This window comes from Bactrocera dorsalis, chromosome 3 (genome assembly GCF_023373825.1).
Source record: "Bactrocera dorsalis isolate Fly_Bdor chromosome 3, ASM2337382v1, whole genome shotgun sequence".
NCBI classification, from domain to species: Eukaryota; Metazoa; Arthropoda; class Insecta; order Diptera; family Tephritidae; genus Bactrocera; species Bactrocera dorsalis.
In genome coordinates, this window is record NC_064305.1 from 89,035,208 (window position 1) to 89,058,707 (window position 23,500).

The window sequence follows — 23,500 nt, forward strand, 5'->3', positions numbered from 1 at the left end:
AAGGAGTTATTCTGGCAATGCGGGTGCATCCTTTTTCCGAAGCGTTACCGGAAATGGTGTCGCAATGGCCGTGTTTAAAATATTTTTGTCCAAAAATTTCAGCATTTTTTGGTTAATAGTGTATATTTGTAATAATAAAAAACTTTAAAAAAATATTTAATTTTTTATATGAGAAAAAAATATTTGAAAAAAGGCGTTTTTTTCACCCGAGCAAATCCATGTAACTCTTTAGGCTAATCTATCATAAATTTCCAAATAATAAGAGAACTATGGAACAAATAAACTTTTTTTCTAATGTGTGATAAACATAACCTCAAACATAAACTTTAAGCTGAATAATTATGTAACATATAAAAATGAATTCCGAGTTCCTGAGATTTATTAGCAAAAAGAGAAAAAAATCATCATCAATGTCCGGTTATGCTCAAAGAATGTTGGCAACTCTCTGTTTTCTCACAGTGCGCATACCTTAGAACTAAGAAGGTTGCCTGTTAGTTTCACATTTTAGCCAATTTCCTGTGCATAATGTAATTTTCGTCTCTTGGCACGCCTTCTACATGAGCAAAGAAGGATTAATCCTTTCTATAATTAATCAAGCACGTACATATGTATGTATGTATGCAATGGAATTTTTCACCGCTTCAACGGTTGAATGAGTTCACTGAAATACTCACAGTGCTCCCTTATTTTTATTGCATAGATGTTTCGCTGGCAATGAGCATTCTTTTTGTTTCAACTATCAATTGCAAAAGCACAAATGAAGGAGTAATAAATGAAAAGATGTCTTTACTCATAAGATTGCCAATCTTGAGAGTTGAGTGGTTTTGACATCAATCGGCTATTGTTTTGTGTACGAGTAAGGAGTGGGAACTTTATCGCTCGAATGGCTTTGATTGGGTCAGTGTATTTTTGAGTTGCAGAAGTTAATGTTAAAGGCTTAGTTGGCGCTGAATGAAAGAAAGTTATGCGTGTTTGTGTTTCAATATGTCAACCGCTGTGGCACGCGCACAAGAATATGTTGAAAATATTTTTATAAGCCATTAAAAAGCTGCTGGCGACATCAGAAAAACATTTTATTTTTGTTGTTGTCGTCGTATTTGCCTACAAAGCGCACACGCTACGCTAAGCGCTTGTTTACTTTATATCTTCAACAGCTTCTTCTCAACGTCCGTGTACAACATAATTGCTACATTATAAGCCAGCAGCAATCCGCCAGTAGATGCATACATGTCTAACTACTTTGTTGTTGCTCCTTTTATCTTCATCTGCTTGTTCTTGCAGGCTTTTTTTATTTTTACTAATTGTAAAGGTAAATCTTTATTTAAAAGCAGCAGCCAAGGCAAGTTGCAAGGCGTCTCTCAAGCTGCAGCGCCAACGCATAGAACAAGTTAAAGCCGGCGTAAAAGAGTGGCATGCAACCGCCACTTACAGGCATTTGCACAATCAGCTTCTGGCTGCTTGACTTCTTGACTACGCGCTAATTTCCGGCGCATATCCGTTGTGGCGGCTAAAGTGTTGCTCATACGCCTCGCCGACTCCGCAGCCACAAAAGCTTTGCAAGTGGCTAAGACACAGCGCTGCACTGCGCGGCTAACGGCACTTTTGGCATTAAATAAACTGAGAGTTATTTTACATTTTTGCACATTTTTTCTCGCCACTTTTTGTTTAAATTGCAATAAGCAGACAGTTGACGATGCCATCAAAACGTTTACCCAGTCCGCCGCGGCTCATCGAAACTGATTGTCTAAATGTTGACTAATGGTCAGGCTAAGTGGTGCTCAGCCAGCAGCAACGTGTCGTGTGGCACGAGCACACTGTGTCGCCACATAGGAAAACTCTTGCTTATCGCCATTCTATTTGTGTGTGTGTGTGCTTGTGTAGGTGGCTGCAACAAGTGACACTTGCCAGCGCTAAGAGCCCAACCGTTTTACCGAATTGTTTTTTTTTGCATATTTTTCCATTTTGTGTGCTTTGTATGCCTCACTACCTGGTTGGTTTGCTGATTGTCGGGTTGTTTGGTGCGCCAGCGAAACTTGTGAACTAAAATGAAATCACGGTAAATTAAGCAGAAATCAAAAACTTTCTCCTGCGTTCCAACGTCGCTTGCTGCAAGCGTCTAGCTGCCACAGTTGCCATACACATCTGCAGCCGCCGAGTCGCCGCTTGCTACCCTAACACAATTTGCTCATTCCCGCCTAGCACAATGTACTAAGCATGCATGCATGTGTGTGTGTGTGTGTGTGTGTGCGCTGTGACGACACGATTCCAGTTATCAAAGCATCTGGTTTTTGACTGCGGCGCTGACGTTGATAAAGTCAATGGCAAAGTTGCCGAAAATGTTGCATGCCACCACACAGACAACCGGTTGGCCGGGGGCACTTAAAGCGACGACATCAGCGCTACAACTATGGCAATTGATGACTGATGTGCATATGTACGCGTGTCGTGTTGCTTTTTTTGCTTCATTCACTTTTGCTAAACTAAATTTGAATTTCAAGTGGAGCGATCGAGCGAGTCCAAGGTAAAATGTATATTAAGTGCAAGTGCTTCGTAATCATTACGACTTTATTTTCAATATACATACACACATATGTAGTGTTATGTATGCATGTTTGTATATGTGTGTTTATTGCCTTGGCTTTACCGTTAAGCTAGCGTGATGCAAGTGGCATGCCACATACAAATTTTCGTTTACCATCATGTCTTGTTGGCATGTACATACATATGTATGTATTTTCAACAAACAAGTGTAGTCCTGAGAAAAACATCAAAAATCTGTGTATCTGTCGTAATTTAATTTTTATGAGTAATTTCCGCTACTTTTGCGTTTATATTTTATCAATCATTTTAGATATTGACTGGTTAAACCATTTTAGGAATTTGCATTTTCCTCAAGTTTTTATATTTTGACATTATTAAAAATTTGAATAAACTAAGCTGTAATCAAAAACATGAAAAATATTAAGTTCGTTATCTAGACTTCCTGCACTTGCTGAGGATATCTTGCCAAATAAATAACTTTTCCATACAAAAACTTAGGTTTGATCGTTTAGTTCGTACATCAGCTACAGGCACATGAGCTACAATGGACCGATATCGATAATATCGACTAATGAGCAGGTTTTTTGGGGGGAACAGAAAGGAAAAGAAAAATTTCAGATCGATATCTCAAAAACTAGTTCGAATTCGGACTAGTTCGCATATATATAGACGGACAGTCGCACTGACGTACATGAGTAAATCGACTGAGCTCAACACGCTGATCAGTATCTGTTACAAACTTCGAGGTTTGATAAACACAGTTCAGGTTATAAATATCTATTTTGAATTATGTGATTTTTAGGTTAGGTTATATAAGTATCATAAACAAAACCTTTAGTTATATATTATGAGTCGTAATCTCAGAATCACATTTCTCCAGCTTGCTAAATCACACTGAAAGCATAACACTAGGATATAGGGGATCCGATTTCCCACCCAATGACGCTCCTTTGCCCTACCATCAAGAAGTTTGAACAGCAATTACCCGTTTGAAAAACAACAAAGCGACGGGAACCAATGGATTGCCGGCCAAGCTAATCAAATAGGGCGGCGAAGAACTTATAAGGAGCATGCAGAATAGTATAATGCTTCTTTGTAGAATATGGTCGGACAAAGACATGCTCAACAACTGGTATTTACGTGTCCGCTGTTCAATCCATAAAAAGGGACATCCTACAATCTGTGCTAACTACCGTGGAATAAGTATCCTAAACATCGCACATAAGGTTCTATCAAGCGTATTGTGTGAAAGGTTAAAGCCCACCGACAGCAAACTGATTGCACCTTATTTGTGTGGCTTTAGGTCTGGAAAATCTAAAACTTTAGGTTCACCATGCGCTAAATCTTAGAAAAGACCAGAGAAAAGAGGATTGAACGTGGGCAAGACGAAATATCTCCTGCCATGAAACAAGCAGTCGTCGCACTCGCGACTTGGCTCTCACGTCACTTTTGACAAACATAACTTCGAAGTTGTAGATAATTTCGTCTATCTGGGAACCAGTATACGTATAAACACCACCAACAATGTCAGCCTGGAAATCCAACGCAGGATTACTTTTGCCAACAGGTGCTACTTCGGACTGAGTAGGCAATTGAAAAGTAAAGTCCTCTCTCGACGAACAAAAGCCAAACTCTATAAGTCACTCATTATTCCCGTCCTGCTATATGGTGCAGAGGCATGGACGATGACAACATCTGATGAGTCGACGTTACGAGTTTACGAGAGAAAAGTTTTACAGAAAATTTATGGTTCTTTGCGCATTGGAAACGGCGAATATCGCATTCGATGGAACGATGAGCTGTATGAGATATATGACGACATTGACATAGTTCAACGAATTAAAAGACAGCGGTTACATCGGTTAGATCATGTCGTCCGAATAAACGAAAACACTTCAGCTCTGAAAGTTTTCGACGCAGCACCCGGCGGGGCAAGCAGTGGAAGAGAAAGGCCTTCACTCCGTTGGAAGATCATGTGGAGAAGGACCTGGATTCGGCAGGTATCTCGAATTGGTGCCAAGCAGCGAAAAGGAAGAACGACTGGCACGCTGTAAACCCGGCTATAACCGCGTAAGCAGTGTCTACGACAGTAAAGAAGAAGGAGAAGAAGATTATTTCTATAGAGCTGTTTGCTTTTAGTTGTATATTTTTTTCCAAGCGGAAATAGTTAAGTAATTATTACTTTTAAGATAATTGTATGTAAACTTGCTATAGCACAGAAAGTTGTTTAAAACCTATAAAACTTGTATAGGTTATAACTATTTTATACTATAACTATACTATAGTACTATACACACTATTCACTGCGCTTCAATAACTGAAAAATTTGAAAATATTATTAACCGCCATTGCTATAATATTTACGATTATGAGATTTTTTACACGGATGCAAGTACATATCAACATGTAGGTATGTATGAACATATACACATACATATACATATGTATGTATTTCGTCACATACTTTCGCATGAATTTCTCCACTTTTAACGATTTGCCAGACCAAAATGCGCAACCCTTTGTTTGTTGGCTTTTGTTGACACGTAATTTAATTACAATAGCGGCGCTCCACCAAAGTCAACGAGGGCCAAATAAATCACGACGTCACAAAGAGTGCCTGGGCATGTAACTGAGAAGTAGTTGGAGCTGCTGTAGAAAGAGGCAGCGTGTCTCATTAATTGGGTTTCAACAACAACAATAGTTTTCGGCAACACTGTGTTGCACTAACGCACTTTTGTGGCAAGTGAATGTATTTTGACTCACTTACATACATATGTGTGTTGGTATCCGCTTTCACCGCTAGGGTGACTTGCGTGTTGGCCTAGTAAAAATTAGTCACTTTGCGGCATACATCACACACACACCGAAGCAAAAGTACACAGCCATCTGTGAATATTGTCTGTGGTATCAACAGCAAGCACCAAAAGCCAAATAATTACAGGGAAGCAACAACAACAATTGGTGTTATAAAAATCAGCGTCAAATGCGCAGCGGTTATAAATAACACAAACACAAAAGCGTCAGCAAAGCTTATCTTCTTTGCGTATCTCGCTGATAGCGGCGCCTAATTTATGAGCGCATTGAGCTTGCCACGCGGCGCAACAAGGGTTTGTACGAGTGTGTGCTGTCATAGGTGTAGGGTTTTAAAGGCGAAACATTGCGCTCTTAGGGACACCAACATACATACCATACAACGCATATGTATAATAATACATATTTACATACATATATACTATATACTTATGTATGCACAAAGTAGCAAATGGCGCCTAAAAAACTTGACTCAAAAAGTTTTAATGACGAATTTAAACACTAAATAAATCCATGTTTATATGCCAGCTAGTGGCAACATGCCTTCACTTTCACTAAGTACTGTTATCAACGCGTCATCTCGCGCTCTCACTTACCTCGAATCGAATTTCTTGCCGTCCGTCAGCGTGCCGGTGTAATGCATCGTCAGCATATCACCATTTTTCGACTTCTGTTCGCACACCTCTGGCGTACTGACGACATCGACTTTCAGTTCTTGGGCGCGCACGCTCGACGCCAACACAAGGCACGTTGCAATAAGTACGAATTTTGCCATTTTGCTGTTTTGTATTTAGTTTCGCGTTTTCAGACTATATTATCTGCAAAGAAACGAAATTTTATTAATGAGGCTGATAGGAAGAAAGGGATGTCTGATATATTTCTGTCTGTATGTCTTCCATAATTTTGAAAATCTGACCGATTGCATAATAAAATTGCTTTGAAAATATTAAAATGGTTTTCTAGTTTAGAAATATTTTATTTTTCAAGTTTAACTATTCAAAAATATGTCCATGTTTTTCAAAAAATCCAACCAAAACTGCTCAAGCTCCAAGATATCGAGTATGTGGACCCCTGTATCTATAAGTTAATTATGACGGAAATTATCGGTCAATGTATGGAATATTTAGTGAGAATAGTTTCCTAATAATAATATCTTTGTGTATGAAAAATGGGTTGAATATGGTCAATACTTCCCCATACACCTAATACAAAGATGTTCGAAATTCGAGGTAACCAATATATGTGGTATTGGCCAATATGTGAGTTATCTTTATAAAATTGAGCGAGCGTGTTTCTCTTATAACGGTGCATATTTGTTCAGGATAAATAAATATCTCCAGCATAATTGCTTTCTTATGAATCCCAAGATCACAAATTATGAAAAATTTTTCTCGCATAAACCATGCTACAACAGCTAGTTGCATATGCATAGCTAAATCGTCATTCCGAGTCGAATCGGTTGCCAATCAGTTGCACTTTGCATGCAAACCATCAGCTTGCTTGATTTCAATGGAATTGGCCACAACTTGACTCGATGCACACGAAACTGCTTATATCATTGCTTTCGTAAACTGTGCTTTGTATGCAGTTAGTGTCAGGTGGTCCGGATGATGGCCAGCGGTTGCATAATCATTTGCCAAAGTTGAAGCCGAAGCATTGAAAAATAGATTACACACCGCCGTCGAATGAAACAACAATGCAACAACCGGCGCAATAAAAAACGTATGAAAAACTTATAGGCCTAAGTTACAGTATGGCAATTGAAAGTAAATGTCGTTAAAAATATTTAAATTATTTAGAATATTATATTTTAAATAATTATAGTTAAATAAGGATGTATATCTATGCTAAACTGCAGCGATGACATCGCTAAGGAACTTAGCAATCATCACCAAACGGTTTTGAACCATTTGAATAAGGCTGGCTACAAAAAGAAGCTGGATGTTTGGGTACCACATGAATTGTCTGTGAAAAATTTTTTGGACAGAATTAACATTTGTGATTTTTTGTTGAAACGAAATGAAATTCTGGAACGAATTATAACAGGGAACGAAAAGTGGATCAATCACGACAATAATGTGCGGAAAAGACATGGTCCAAGTGTGGTGAAGCTCAATAAATGGTCGCAAAGCCAGGATTGACGTATCGAAAGGTTACGCTGAGTGTTTGGTGCGATTGGAAAGGAATCATCCACTATGACCTGCTTCAGGCTGGTCAAACGATTGATTCTACATTTTAATGTCAACATTTGATAAGACTGAAGCAAGCAATTCAAAAAAACCGACTAGAACTAATCAACAGAAAGGGCTTCGTCTTCCATCAGGCCAACGCTAGACCACACACGTCTTTGATGACTCGGAAAAACCTGGGAGAGCTTGGCTGGGAAGTTTTGATGCATTCACCATATAGCCCTGACCTTGCACCATCGGACTAACATTTGTTTCGGTGAATGCAGAACTCCCTTAATGAAGTAAAATTGTCTTGTGAAAATTACTTATCGCAGTTTTTCGCGGAGAAACCAGAAAAGTTTTACACTGATGGAATAATGCCTCTAGCGGACAAATGACAAAAAGTGGTCGATCAAAATGATACATATGTGTTTCATTAAAGTTCATTATAAATATAAAAAAAAAATAAAAAATAATTTGATTAGAAATACGAAAAGACTTTTTCGACTAACCAGTATACCAGCAGGTGTGCTTAAGGTCTTTCTATATACCGCTGGCAAACTTTGCATCAGATATGACCACTTACAAGTTTACGCAACTCAATTATTCATTTAATTTCACTTTTCGCATTGGCAACGCGCCCACGCTGTTTCGATTTTTTACTTTTCCTTTTAATTTTTTTCTCATTTCGATTGTTTCCACCCACTGTGCCGCAATGCCACAGTATATCTAAAAGTAACAGCAAGTGCGTATGTATGCATATATCAAAGTTAATGCGCAGAGGCATGACTCTTCATATTCATACGCACACATACACACAGGTGTATGGGGTATTTTTCTGCAATTTCGCATTGTGTTATGCAATTGCGGTTGCTTTGTGTAGGTAGAGTACATTGTGAAATTCGATTTTTCTTCTTCTCCATCATCTGCAACCACTTCGTTTATATTCAAATGCGCCGTTGTACAAATTCAAAGAAAGCCCACCGCGCATGCGCGCCAACTGTTGCTGGCCATTTTGGCCGACTGCTGGTGAAATCGCCACTTCAAATGCAGCGCGTATCTTTTGGCCTTATTTTTTAATTACAAACTTTTGGCAAAGTGTTACAAGAAATGATGACCGCACTCCAATTAATGCTGCTTGAGTGGGCGTCTTGTTTAGCCAAATCAGTGCGCTTTCAAAGGGTGAACCAAATAAGTACTTATTTTAGAGAAATAGAGACTCAGCAAAAGAAAGTTTTGAAATCACATAACGCATACGAAACGATGATTTCATGGTAATGTTATGTGAAACTCCGTCAATGGCGTATAATTTGATTATTTTAATGTCTGGTTGTGCTACAATTGCGCATTCATGGTGAAGAGCGATACATAACAACCATTGAAGACTTTGTTTTATTATATAAATATTTCTGTATATGTACATATGTGTGTGTGTACATGAAAGTGAAGAAGTCTTATGCTTGTGCAGTAAACTTTTAAAAGGCTTAATTAAGCCGAAATGACACCTAAAATCAGACAATTAATTAAAAGGTGAAGAAAGCGTGGCGTGAGGAAATAAAATTATTACAAGCGGGAAATGAAATCTTTCGGAAATGGTGAGAAACTATGCAATTAAATTTGAGATAAGAAGTAAATGTGGTAACAGCGTGGCAATATACATACATATGTATGTACATACATATGTACAAATTTATTCACAAATGTCTGAGAGTAGAAAGGCTGTTACCAAAGAGCGGCTAATTTGTTATAAACTGCGAAGAAAAATAAATACACAACAAAAAATCGGAAATAAAAAAGTTTTCTATAAAAGACCTTAATTTTTATCGTTCAGTTTGTATGGCAGCTATATGATATAGTGCTCCGATCGGAAAAATTTGTTCGGATATTGTATCGTTGTCTTAGAAAATAAAGCACAAGATATTTCATGAAGATATCTTGTCGAATAAAAAAAGTTTCCATAAATAATTTGATTTTGTTCGTTCAGTTTGTTGGTCCTACATCCGCGATACTGACTAAAGAGCAGTCTCTTGCGGAGAAAAGGACTTGTGCAAAAGATGAATGACTTAAAAACTGAGAAACTGAAACAGACATGACTAAATGTCTCAGCTCGTCATGTTGATTATTTACATAAATCTATATTTGTGGGGCATTCGAAGTTTCCGTTTAGGCTTTACAAACATCGAAACAATTTTAAGTGGTCACATGGGTTTACGGGTTTCAAAAAATCGATATTTTTATTATCTTATTAAATTCTGCCACGCCCCTAAAATATTGCCCTAAATTTGTAAGTTACTTCGAGTAATAGTTCCGTAGATACATCCTTGAGAACTCATACGCACGAGGCTAGCTAGGCTAAGTGCCCGTCTTTGGACACGTTTTTCTCGAAATTGTGTTTTTGAAGTCGGTTGGCAAGATTTCTCGAGAACCGATCTTCATGAAGTTTTACACAGGTCTTTGAGTTACATTTCTTAAAGACTTGGACGAAGGATTTTTTTTTCGACTACAACTAAATTTTCAGTTTTTGTTTCCCATCGTCCAAGTTCTAAGTTAAGGTTTTAACTATAACACGTTTTTTTCACTTTAGATGATCCTGTACAGAGTTATCCTGCCAACGCGGGCTCATCTTTTTTCCGAGGGGTCAACGGAAATGACATCGTAATAATCGAGTTTAAAATATTTTTTCGAAAAATTTCAGAATTTCTTTGTTAATAACGTATGTTCGTAACAATACAAATTTCTAATAAAATATTTAATTTTTTACATGAGAAAAAAATTGTTAAAAAAATACTGTTTTTTACCCGAGGAAACCCATGTAACCCCTTAATTCACTCTGTTCGGGGTATAATGAAAGCATAAGTTCACAAAAATTTAGATGAAAAATTTACATAGAAAGTACATTTAATGAATTGATATAAAATGAAGGCTTCGTAGTCCAATTTCTAGAAATATGCTAGGAAAACAATATTACAAAATTTTGTTTAGACAAGAACGACAAATAAGCAATAATTTCAATATTGATAGTTTTTCGTTTTCGCTAAGAAAAGTACAAGTGGTACATATACAGTCAAATACATAGTATGTATATCCGTTTCGCGACCGTATAAAATTTTTCATTCAAGACTTGAACGAAATCTAATGCCTGCCCGTGGAAATTTTACAACGAAAGAACCTGCCCACTCGGCTTTAGTATTGACTGACATTATAAGCAAAGGCCACTAAATTTGACAATAAAAATCGAAATATTCTTCTTCGCTTGTTTCTTCATATGTTTCATACACATAAAGGTTTATGACCTCAAAAGACACACATTCTCTCTGTTGTTTTTACTTTATTTGCTTGCTTTCTTGCATTTTTATTCTACCTTAGCTTAAGTAGTTTATTTTATTACTATTTTTTTTGGCTGCGGCATTTCCTCTTTCGCTGGTCGTTAGATATGTATGTATTTAAATGAGTTGTTTGCTAACAGTTAGTTCACGATCGACAATAAGCAACTCACGCACCGCTATGAGAGCTAGACTCATACATGTGAACTTAAAAAATATGGCACAAATGTTCAGAGAATTGAGTTTAATGTGTGAGAGGTGGAAACTAAATTTAGCCGTGGTTAATTGAGTTGCAGTTGAGGCTTTTAAAGTTAATGTTTAGACTTAAGTTTATTCTCGTCTTCATTTATTATTTTTAAGTTCTCCATAAGCTACTTTCTCGTATGAACCCATAATGCTTACAATTTGTACTTTTGGGATCCAAAAAACGAAGTTAAAAACTAAAATTTACCTGGAGCAGGGATATAAAAAAACATACATACATATGTACATCACATAAGAATTAAATTAATGAAGCTTTCGAATTTTTTCATGCCACTATTCTGATTGGAACAAATAAACAATCGACTGTGCCATGAGATCAGCCGGCGAGAATTCTCGCACTTGTTTAGGAGAGAGCTAAGAGCAATTATTGTTTTTGAGTAGACACACAAACATTTTAGGGTTTTGTGTGTATTCTTGATAATTATAGTACGCTGTTCTTTGACTTCATTTCCTTCTTTCGTCAAATGTGCTGATAAAATTATTTGCTTTGCTGGCATAAATAATCAGCGGATTGACTTCTCAGCAACCGCACAACAACAGATTACGGTTGTAATACACTTACTCTTATCTGCGGACACGTTTGGTAGGAAGCACGAATTTATGTACACAGCGCTATGCATATATGTATACATACATATGTATGCACGCATGAAGAATGGTACGTGTATGCTCCTAATTTGTTGACTCTAAGGTCGATTTGTTTTGTCGCTGTTGTTTTATTAGATTTCACTTTAGCCGCACCATACAATGCGCTGAACAATCGAGGTTCTCTGAGCACTTACTCTCAACCAAGAACTATCATTTTTCTTTTTTCATTACTGTCGATTTGACAATTTTTTATTGCTGAAAATTATTGCTCTCCATTCTTCACATTTAATACACGGATGTTTCCATAGACTTTTATATACATAGATATATGTATGTATGAATACGCCGAATAACCACGTCATAATTACCTGCCAAGTATTACGGAGTATTCAAGTATGCAATTGCTTTGAACACCGGCGAACTATGCGTTAGTAACGCAATAAAGGAAGGAAGTAAGTACTTAGTTAGCTTCCCAAAGCGGTTGGAAAAAATTCACAAAACGCGTACTAAATGCGAACTAAATAAATAGCATCACCGATTGGATCGACGAGCAGACCTCAACTGAATGATGATCGTTTTGTGGCATTACGAGCAAAGCTACAAAGCTGACGAATTAACATTTTAGCCAACAACAATGTAAAAAAACTCGTTTACTCGAGGAATGAGCATGTACTGAGGAATCATATGTATGACTATTTGTACGAGTACATATTCACATGTATGCCATGTTAAGATATTTTCTCCATTCAATATGAATCCAAAGAGCGTGACTCTTTCCTCCATTTTTTTTTTGTGCTTGCGTGTGAGAGCGTCAAAGAGCATAAAAATCAGGGTTTCGACTCTATTCAAATATTAGTAGAAATTATAATGATATGTATTTATATTAAATTTAATCATACACTATATTTATACTATTGCAACATGTTGTTGCAGTGTTTAATAGTTTTGTTCACGTAATGGTTGTCTGTAACACCTAAAACTAATCGAGATAGAGTTATATATACATATATACAAATGATCAGCATGACGAGACGAGTTGAAATCCGGTTGACTGTCTGTCTGTCCGTCCGTCCGCCCATAGAAGCTGTAGCTTGCGTAAAAATTGAGATCTCTTAACGAAACTTGGTATGCGCATTCCTTAGTAAAAACAAAGTATGAGTTCCTAGATGGGCGTAATCGGACTACTGTCACGCCCACAAAACGCTATTAACCGAAAACGTAGAAAGTGCCATAAGTAAGCACTAAATTAAGATACCTTAACTCACGGAATTGCAGTGGCAAGGGGCACTAGCTCCTAAGCCACGAAAGCTATAATAATCAAATTCTTCCAGCGCAAATATTATAAGGCATCCTACTGACAATGTGAAAATGGATAAAACCTGATGATGCCTCCGCTCATTCCCCATATAACCGTATTGTTAGAAACTACCAAAAGTGCGATAAATCAATACACATATCTCGAGACCCACCCTACCGTCTTAAACCAAATTTGGTACGTGACATTATTATGTTACAGTGTAAAATGGGCGAAATCGGTCTACAGCCACGCTCACTTCCCCTATAACTCACTTTTAAATTCCATTTAAAACTTTCACTTTTCAGCACTCAAATTAAGAATAAATTAATATACTTATGAGGATAAAACTTTGCACGAATAGTAGCACCTTATGGCAAAAAATTGAGTGAATCGAACCAAAACTGTTCAAGCTCCTAAGTAGTCAATATGTGAACCCGGGCTTATAGTTGACTTTTTACCTCAGAATCGGTAAATAAGATATACATTCAGACAGAATTCTTTCCTGATAAAAGCAGTTCTGTGGCAAAAATGTGTTGAATCGGATCAATATTTCCATGAACCACCATGTACCTAATATAAAGGTTTCCGGATGACTTTATTATCGAATACATCGGCCAATATGTAAGTTATGTTGATACAATTGATAGATCGTGTGTTTCTGATAACGGTGTATCTTTGCACCTAAAATGGAGAAAATTGGACGAAAACTTGAGCTACCTCCCATATAACTAATAATAGGATTTTCGGCTGACTTTGCGCCATATATTCAATGATTGCAAATGAGGAATCTTGATGAAACCATGAAAGCATTTTATTAGCATGTGGCCTTTTAATTGCATGGAGTACTCGAGAAAAATATAAAATCGAGTAAAATCCATATACCTATTGTAAGATCTTCAAACTTTCGTCTAAATTAACTGAATGTATAAAATTGTATCTATTATAATGATAAAAATATGTAAAATTGGTCTAATTTCTCAAATTCTCTTATAGTACTACATACATATAATTATTTCCATCGCTCCAACAAATCTTATGTCAAATATGGCGATGAGTGTATGACCTGCAAGTTGCAAGCATATGAAATGTTCGGTTACACCTGAATAAAACTTTTCATACATGCGTTTTTTTGAAGTTTGTCGGGGAATACCATTCTCTTATTAGTCTATACAAATCAGAAAATTATAAAGAACTCTTTAGTTAAGCGTAATAATGGTTTCTTATTTGACTGTCAAAATGCTTCATATATATTTAATAGACTGAATTAGCTAAGCGATTAATGAGTGTGGTGTTTAAGAGAGAACAATTGCACATTTGGTGATCATTACAATGGAGAATTAATTTAGATAAAATTATGAATAATTAAAGAACTGGTTCAAAGAAAGTATTATAAACTCAGGAATATTTGCAGCAAAATTCTACATATAACTATGCACAATTACTGCAATTAGTGCACAATATTGATATCGAGGTAATTTATTGATGCTTACTAATTGAGCGAGCTAAAACGTGTCTACAGCTTTCAATGTTTTGGAGCGAAAGTATGAGTGAAGGCAATGCATCATAAGCGTGTAATTTCACGTTGTTGTAGGTAAAACTTTGCTTTCCTGATTTTATGACATCAGGGTATGGGAATTTTTATGTCAAATTCACTGCAATAATTCGGAATTATATTTTTTACCATTGCTGATCCTCATATAATAGCGGGGGTTAATATTTTAAGATTTTAGAGCTTTTTTAAATAACAATCCTAACATTTAGATTGAGTTGCACGAGAACTAGCCATTTATGAGACCTATGCGTGGAAGAGGTCTACCACAAGAAAAAATGGTTCTATATTTTAGATATTGTTTATGTTATAGTATATCTCCTATATGTATGTATGTATGTAAGTAGGAAATAACTTAACAACTTATTCTTTGTTTTGTGAGGACTTCTTATAGATCTAATTGAGGTGAAATGCTTCGGATTTCAACTGTTAGAGCACTTTTCATTTCGATATATTTCATCAGTTCAGTACACCCTACTTAAAAAAATTTTTTTTTGGTAATGTTATACGAAATTTTGCACATTTTATGGTTACGGATCTTCAAATTTTTTGAACCCAATATTTGAACACATTTTGTGAGAAAATATTTGATAACTCACTAGACTATATTTATTATATTTCTAAGAAGTCGTACCTTTACTCTTACAGCTTAACACAATTTGTTGTTTTTTTTTTTTATTTGATTTGGTATTTTTGTTGTATTTATTTTGGTGATATGTATTATTTTGTCAATTGTTGTTAAGGCAGCACTTTTCTAATGTTGCTTTCGTAGTTTTTATGATGTTTTCATTTTCTTTTATGTAATTATCATAATAATCACACGTAATTAAATCGGAGCACACGTCACAAGTCACAAGCAACAAAAACAAATTGTTAAGTCCACACAATTGCGAAGATGGCCAAACAACGACTAAAACACACTGTTGCATATTGTCCATTGTTTGGCCGTGAATTTGCCGGCGAAAGCTTTTCTATAGGTGTGAGCTCGAAGTTTTATGTGTTGCTAGCAACATGTTGCTAGACACATCACGCGGGATACGCTTATTTTCGGGTTAATAAAATAAACTCCGCCCACACGGACATGCGCCCTTCTAAGCGGTATAATGATACATACTTCCTAGTTCATACAAAGACTCATAAAATGCAGACCAGTCGAGGCAATAACGATTTTTATTGTATTAAAAATGTATGACATTGTCTAAAGAATAAGAAATTAAATTAAGAAATAAGTTCAAATTGTCAGTTCGAAGAAGAAGTTTACAAACATGTTTGAGTTTTTTCGGTAAATGTTTAATGTTATTTATGAAGTATTTTTCCGGTATGTTGAACCAGAATAATATTATGGTAAGTAGCCATAAGTCAGTCAAGGCACCAGGGAAACAATGGGGCATCTCTTGTGCACTTGTCCCGCATTGGTAAGACTATGCTTTAAGCATTTGGGGTCTCCACGGTATGATATACGGAAGAGTTAGCGGGTCCCAAACCTAGTGCACAACCCTGTGGAGGGGATGTTTCGCCTTCTCACTTTAGCTCACCTTCAAACGGATGTTCTTTGGCTACCCAGAGGATACTTGGTCTAGGACTGCAAGTCGTGAGCTGCTTGAGCCATATGTAAAATAATCGTTTTTGGCCACTCCAAGTGAATGGCGATCAGGAACTAGTATCAACACCAACAACAACGTCAACCTCGAAATCCTGCTTCGGACTAAGTAGGCAATTGAGAAGGAAAGTTCTCCCTCGACGAACAAAAATCAAACTCTATATGTCACTCATTATTCCCGTCTTTCCATATGGTGCAGAGGCTTGGGCGATGACAACAACCGATGAGTCGACGTTGCGAGTTTTCGAGAGAAAAGTCCTGCGAAAGATTTATGGTCTTCTACGCATTGGCCACGGCCAATATCGTATTTGATGGGACGATGAGCAGTATGAGATATACGACAACATCGACATAATTCAGCGAATTAAAAGATAGCGGCTACACTGATTAGGTCATGTTGTCCGACTGAACCAAACACACATAACAACTTATGCTGTAACTATATCTCGACTTTTGAAAGACTCTATATATTTAAATATGTCGAAAAAACACAGGCGCGTGTTGCCTAAAAACGGTTCTAAAGCACGAACTTGTAATTCGTTTGACTGTCAACAAAAAATTTTTGGTGCAGTTTATTTTATTGACCAATATTCCCTGGCCAGCTATCAGTTAATTGCCTTAAAACGACAACTAAAAACTAAATCGTTAGCGGAGCACTCTGAAAACGCCCCATAAATAAAGTTTTTAGTTAAATTTATGCATATCTAACAAGTATGCGCTCACTTACACACGACTACGTACTTAGTACTAGATGCGAGGTAAGCTGCAAAGCGCGCTTTGATTTCAAAAAAATCGAATAACTCATTGACCACACCTCGGAGAACACAGGCATCGATGTTGGTTTAGTTTATTTTGCTTTAAATACAAACAATATAAAATATATGTTTTAAATGTTTTAGTTTATCTGTTTGTGCGATTTCACCCTTGAACAATTACGCGCCTCACTAATCACATTCAAATTCGGAAGCTGTGTGTGTTTCGGGGTGCGATCTGCCCAATTAGTGCGAAGTGATCGAAATATTTCGCTGAAACAGTTTAGAATTCGCATTGCTAAGTGACGAACGGTATCGCGGTGAACACCAACCGATCTACAATCAGATGAAATACTAAGCAAAAAGTGTATTGAAAATATAACCAAATAACGATTTCAAAAAAAAAATTAAATAATAATTTAATTAAAATATTGTTTACAAATATTATTGTGCAAACGAAACAGTGAATGTAATGAATTTTGTTCTTTAGATTAAAAATTTTTTTGGTGTTTTTGGTTCAAAAGTGTTTGGAACATTGTGAAAATTGTGAAACTATAAAATTGTAAAGAAATTGCGATTTATTATTTACATATAAAAATAGTGCAAAATTCGTCTATTTCCATATTTTGAATTGAAAACTAATATTCATTCATGGTGCCAGGAAAACAATTTTAATAAATTTATATATCGTATTAAGTTTCATTACGAATCTGGATTTTTAAAAGAACGCGTATCTGAACACTCGGATATCCTCACACACTTTGACTGCATATCGCATCATCTAGATCATGGAGTCGCCAAATCGAACTCTGGCGGCTCCTTCTCTGACCATATACCGACGAGGGAGCTATGGGTGGGAAGAAGCAGTTGGGGGAGAGAGAAAGGGAACTTATTTACGGATGGGTTAAAGCTTGGGGGGGAAAGTTGTGGAGAAGTTTACTGTCGGGAGCTCTCTATCAACTATAGTTTCAGACTTCTTGACTATTTCAGTGTCTTCCAGGCTTAGATTGCAGCATCAAGGTAGCAGTAGATTGCTGCTCCGGAGTACGACCTCCTTTAGAGAAGGGACCATACACTAAGATTGCAGATCGGCGTACTAGCCTTGTACTCATTTACAGTGCGTTCAGGGTTGGTCGAAGAGTGCCTAACCTCGCTATTAATAGCAGCAAGGGTCTTTATGATAAGACTGATATGGCAGGTAGTTGCTAAGCTGATAAGCCAGTAAGAAAATACACCCAAGAATCGGTAGAATGAGAGTGAGCCGGTGCTCTCGTATCCTCTTGTGTTCTACTACTGAATAGCTGAGCTTGGGCAAAGCTGTTTCGAAGAAGATGAGTTAGGAACAACTCAACACTTCCTTCTTGGCTGTCCCGCGTTTGGAAGATCAAGACCTAAACATTTGGGAACGCATACCTTCAGACATCCCACTGAATTGGCAGGTGTTGATATTAAGCCTGTAAGTTCGAACACAGGAGTTCTTATTTTCTATAGCTTCATAAAAGACTACATATACCAGTCCACGTGCCCTGCGATCATTGATCAGCCATCTAACCTAACCTAAGTTTTAAGCTACAGCATTTCATCAAGTAGAAATCAGAACTTAGGTGTCATTGAATGCATTTCGATCTATGTGGGTTCGATTCTTATCACTATGAGTATGCCTTCTATACACAAATTTAATTTTTTTCAACATGGAAAAAACAAAGAAAAAAAACAGATTTTTGTAAAAAAAAGTGCTCTTCAGAAAAGTTTATAAATCGGTAATATTATCAAGAATTTTATTTCTTTGATCACTACCTGACAAACATATGTATCTAAGAACAGCTCTTTCGAAGAAAATTTGAGCACCGACCCAGAAGATGGTGTTTTGTGTCAAAACATACTTAAAGACTTCGAAATTGACTGCAATGAGTTACACATTTCTTACAAATACGGAGATATACTCCGAAACTATTTTCAGCATCAACTTCAAAATTCGGAGGCTATTTTCAAATATATTTACAATCGATTTACATACTATAGGTATATGCACAACAAAAAATTGATTCCTTCAAATTCACAAATAGATACTGCTTCTTCAGAAACTGGATGAAACATATACCTTTCAGGAACAAATATGTATCTAGAAATATTTTCCCATAAATATCTAACTTAAGAAACTTCACTATTTGACTTCTTTTGTGGGTATATAACCATTCATATATAAATATTCAGAGGGGGTTATATTGAAATTGTACGCGTAAGAGAACATGACCAAAAACGATACATTTTGAATAAATTTATAAATCATTCAGTCAAGGAACAGTTTGAGTTAGTTGGCACTACACATTCTTAATTAACGCCAAACACTCTTAATTTCAACTTCGAAGTGTTTCAAGTATTGTGAGAAAACTTTGTTAAAATTTTGATTTAAGACATTACGTGACGATAGAATTCATGAAAATACATCAAGCCACAAAAATGAGTGGGCAAAAGAAAAGAATTACTGCGGTTTGTCGTCTCGAAGGAATAGCAAACCCCGCTTATGAGCCGGAACCTGGATATGCTTGGGATGGTTGTATGGCGTCAGCCAATAGCCAGCCGGAGGGCAACAACAATAATAACGGAAGCGGCAGTGGCATTGGTGCCATATTAAATGGGTGCACAACAAAATGGTAAGTAGCAACATGCTTAGCAACATCCTTAGCAACATGTTTAGCAACGTTTTCTTGAAGGCCATTAAGTTTGTAAATAAAAGCTTTTGGAGGTTTTCACACTAACAGTGGCATTCGAAAACTTTATTTAGTGTAATTTAGGTAGCCTTTCGGTAGATATTAGTTTGTAAGTTAAGCTTTTGGAAGTTTATAGTTTTAGACCTTAGAATCCTTAAGTTTAAATTTAAGAGCTTTGGAGTTAGACTACCTGCAATGGTATACACATGTGTTTGAGCTTCTGGAGTGTGTACCATGGAAATACTTATTTAAATAAATTAACAAAAGAAGCTTCAGAATGTCAGGGTTTCTCCTTTTGTTGGAATGCAAATTTTCGAAAAGAATTCGAAGTGCAACATACCTCGATAATCGAAGAAAACTATCAACTTAACCTTTATTTTGAGCTGCTTTGTAATGGTTTTTCGGCTTAGGTTCATCTTTGCCACGATATTTGATTGACTGATCGTTAGTTTCCGGGTCGTAAGAATAGTTACAAGACTCATAGCCAGTAATAATACGTTTCGTGACATCTTAGTAGTCGGAAAGCATTGTTTCACAGACGTTAACACGACACTGTTTTTTCGAAAAAATGAGAGATTTTGAAACTAATCGTGCCTTCACTTTTCTTAGGCCCAAATAACCTTTCAAAATGATTTTCACTGATGCTTCCGATATTCCAACGATGCCAGTAAAATCTTATGAAATAGAGTATTTCCGTTTGTACAATATTCGCTTCCGTGGTAGCATAAAACAAATTGTCGTTTTTACGCTCTCAGAAAATGCGCCCTTAAAATACCTTTTATTATTTTATTAACTTCACTACTCTCTGCTAGATGTCGCGCCCCAATATTTTTGTTAAGAATTCTTATTTGACACTTTCATCGCCGTCACCGTCACCGTAGTCGCATATTTACCATCCACTCCTCTTCTCCAGTCATTCGCGTTGACAGCTCCAATATTCTGCTCGCGCTGACCGAACCAGAGAATGCTCCAATGGCAATTTTGACGTCGCAGCGAACGGTTGTGTCTTGTTTCCGTCGAGTTGTAGAGGGGTTAAAGCACAGCTAAGTGGCCAATTTGTTGTACTGAGTCAGAGAACACATTTCCCAATTGAATAAAATAGCGTTTTAAGTGAATCAATTATAGAAATCTTCGAATATAAAACGGAAACAACGAATTCGTGCTCACAGCCAAGGCGGTATTATACGCTCTTAATAACCATACAAAGAATAAAAGCAAACGAAATCAAGTGAGGAAAAAAAATCGCTGAAGAAAAATCATTAGCGAGAAGGTGAACAAGCAAATTATTGATTTTCCGTGACGAAACAGCAGAATAAAGAGAACTTAAGAGCGTCAGCTGAGGTGAAAGACGACAGTGTTAAAAAGAGAGAGAGAAAAAAAACACATTACGAAAATTTGTTTTAACAAAAATATTGAAAAATAACACAAAATTTGCTAATTAACAACAACAAAAGTTAAAACGGTGTTTGTTCTTGTTGTTGACTCGTAGCAGCAGTGAAGTAGTAAAAAATATACGTAAAGAGGCTCCCGAACAGCCGCTGAACATAAAAAAGGTAACCAGTGTGCGAGAAATTTAAGAGCTAAGCGGCGACTTTTGCAGCGGAAGTGCATTTACATTCAGGTCACGCGTCGCGCGCACACACTCACGTACGCACTCGACTGCCGTCAGTAGGGAGTTGCAACTGCAGCAAAGGCGAAATAGCAACTGATAAACCAATAACAAAAAACAACAGTACAGGTGAGTTCTATTGTGTACGTGGAGGCGCTATGCACGAGCGAGTCACTTAGTTACTTTGGTGCAACTTGGTTGCAGCCTCCTCTTTGCCCGCATGCTCTGCACCGCAAAGGACACACGTAACTGCTGAAATGACAGTCGTTGTTGTTGTTGTGCAGTTACGCTTGCTCCGCCTGCGTGGCTGTGGCTGCACCGTTTGTGCCTCTCCTTGAATAAAAAAAAAACATACATACATACATACGCAGTATTTGTATTATATTTAAGTACAAATGTATGTATGTGTGTGTGTGCGTATAATTTTTATATTAGCGTTTCTCTCTTTGCTTCTGTGGCATTATCAACACATAACATACCATCACCTTACATTATCATCACTTTGTTGCACATCGCCTAACACATTTACATACATATAAATCAACTTTTTATTCATTCAACGCCACGATTTGCATTACTCAGCCCTTAGTTGCCCTATGTAGTATGTAGGTAGTATTCTATGTATATTCGTATCATTCATCTGCACACATCCATGTTGGCCCGACAGGCGTTTTCATCTCAGATAGCTTGTCGCTTTTAGTTTCGCTGTCGATTCTCTACTTCTTTTGCTGCCACAACTATTAATTTAGTATGCAGTAATACATCTTAACCGTCATCATCGCATTTACCTTCAACTTTGAACCGTTTTTACACACATACATAAATACATCTGTAGTTTTCCAACCTTACCAGTGTATGCATTTTCGTCTTAACTAATTTGTTTATCTAAGTCGTTTCTGCTTATTTGTATGCCACTCAAAGCCACAATCTTACCTGACCGCATAAAATTACCTCATTTTGCACACTACACCGCATTGTTTTTGTTGTTCATATTCTTTATCCTTTTACATATCTCTTTGAATCTAATTTTCTAAATAGGATTCCATTGCGGTTCTCATTTATTATGAAAATCCCTCTATACGTTTCATTTTCTCTCTCCGCGTGGTATCTTTGTGAACTTGATTTGTTTTTTGTGTCTTGAATATTTAAGATTTCGATAGAAAAAGGCTCTAGCTTATTCTCGAATAAATTTATTTACTTAAATATAAAAGTTTGATTGATATTTTCTCGAGTTGATGATTTAAAAAAAATATTAGAGTCAGCTAAACTTCCATTAGTTTTTAGAATTTAGAGTTTCGAAGATATTAGCGTAAGAATTTTTTGACTTAGTGTAAACTTTTAAACTTTTTTTTAGTTTTTTTAAGCTGTTTTCAGAGTCTATGAGGAAAATGTTTCCGAAACGGCTTAGCCAATTGCCTTCAACTTTTCATACGATCTTCTTAGATCTGTCAACACCTTTTTCTCAAAACGCTGACTTCGATTGACTTGAATTTTTCACACGATCTTCTTAGCTTTGTCAATACTTGTTTCCCAAAACGCTGATTTCAGAGTCGGTGAGGAAAATCTCCAAATCCACTATGTCGATCTATTTAAGAAACACATTTTTTTGGGAAGCCGCCGTTTTGTCAGAAATCAAAATTTTGGCTAGTACTTCGATCATTACTGCTATTCATCAATAGTAATAATATTTTTTTATTTTGGAAAATAAAATAATTTCAAGCAGAAAAACATTTCTCACTACTAAACACCCTTTATCGAAGGTCTTTCTGGAGATTGCCAAAGGAATCAAGGGAATCCAAATTTTTTCAAAACTTATAGTCGCATTAAATAGCATTAATTCCTGTAAAATCACATTATTTCTTGTTTAATTGTTAAATATGATGTATAAAAAAATCATTTTCTTTGAATTGCAAGAGGTTATAACCACTTAAGCATCACTTTTCATCTCTTTGTTTTTACAACAAAAGCGATTTTTTTTTGATTTTCAAGACCTTATAACATCTAGATCATTACTTTATATCTCTCAGTTATAACTTATTTTCTTTTCCGAGTAAAAAATGTTAGCTAATCTCTGAATTCATAAAAAATAAGAATTCCAAACACTTTTATGATAATATAATATACATAATTATTGTCAGAAACATATTTAATACAACGTTGTAAGTTATATATGCAACTAAATATGTATGTATGTATGCCTGTATATATATGTTCCTGTATGTTCCACTGATTGGAAGCACTAACAACTTTAATTATAGCTGCAAGTATACATATACATACATATATC

The 23,500-nt window shown here is 36.3% G+C and overlaps 2 protein-coding genes across 14 annotated transcripts in view; one reads left to right on the forward strand and one right to left on the reverse strand.

Moving 5' to 3' along the window:
* Positions 1-15,448, reverse strand: part of LOC105222853 (uncharacterized) — a 32,677-nt gene extending 17,229 nt beyond the window's left edge. Inside the window, exons 1-2 of one of the 4 annotated variants that reach the window (XM_049451778.1) lie at positions 15,176-15,448; positions 5,949-6,170 (exon numbers count right to left, since the gene is read on the reverse strand). In XM_049451778.1, coding sequence (XP_049307735.1) covers positions 5,949-6,127 — 179 coding nt within the window. In that variant the 5' untranslated portion in view covers positions 6,128-6,170; positions 15,176-15,448. Of the gene's footprint in view, positions 1-5,948; positions 6,171-12,063; positions 12,267-15,175 lie in introns of those variants that run through there. The other 3 variants (XM_049451776.1, XM_049451775.1, XM_049451777.1) reach the window with 3 other exon arrangements.
* A 3,898-nt stretch (positions 15,449-19,346) lies between these two features.
* LOC105222839 (protein NDRG3) overlaps positions 19,347-23,500 on the forward strand; it is a 57,115-nt gene continuing 52,961 nt past the window's right edge. For 5 of the 10 annotated variants that reach the window (XM_049451769.1, XM_049451768.1, XM_049451770.1 and 2 more), the window contains exon 1: positions 20,562-21,342. Coding sequence is in view for 1 of the 10 variants with exons in the window: in XM_049451767.1 (XP_049307724.1) it covers positions 19,354-19,547 (194 nt within the window). In the remaining 9 variants the exon portion in view is untranslated. Of the gene's footprint in view, positions 19,548-20,560; positions 21,347-23,500 lie in introns of those variants that run through there. The other 5 variants (XM_049451762.1, XM_049451764.1, XM_049451766.1 and 2 more) reach the window with 3 other exon arrangements.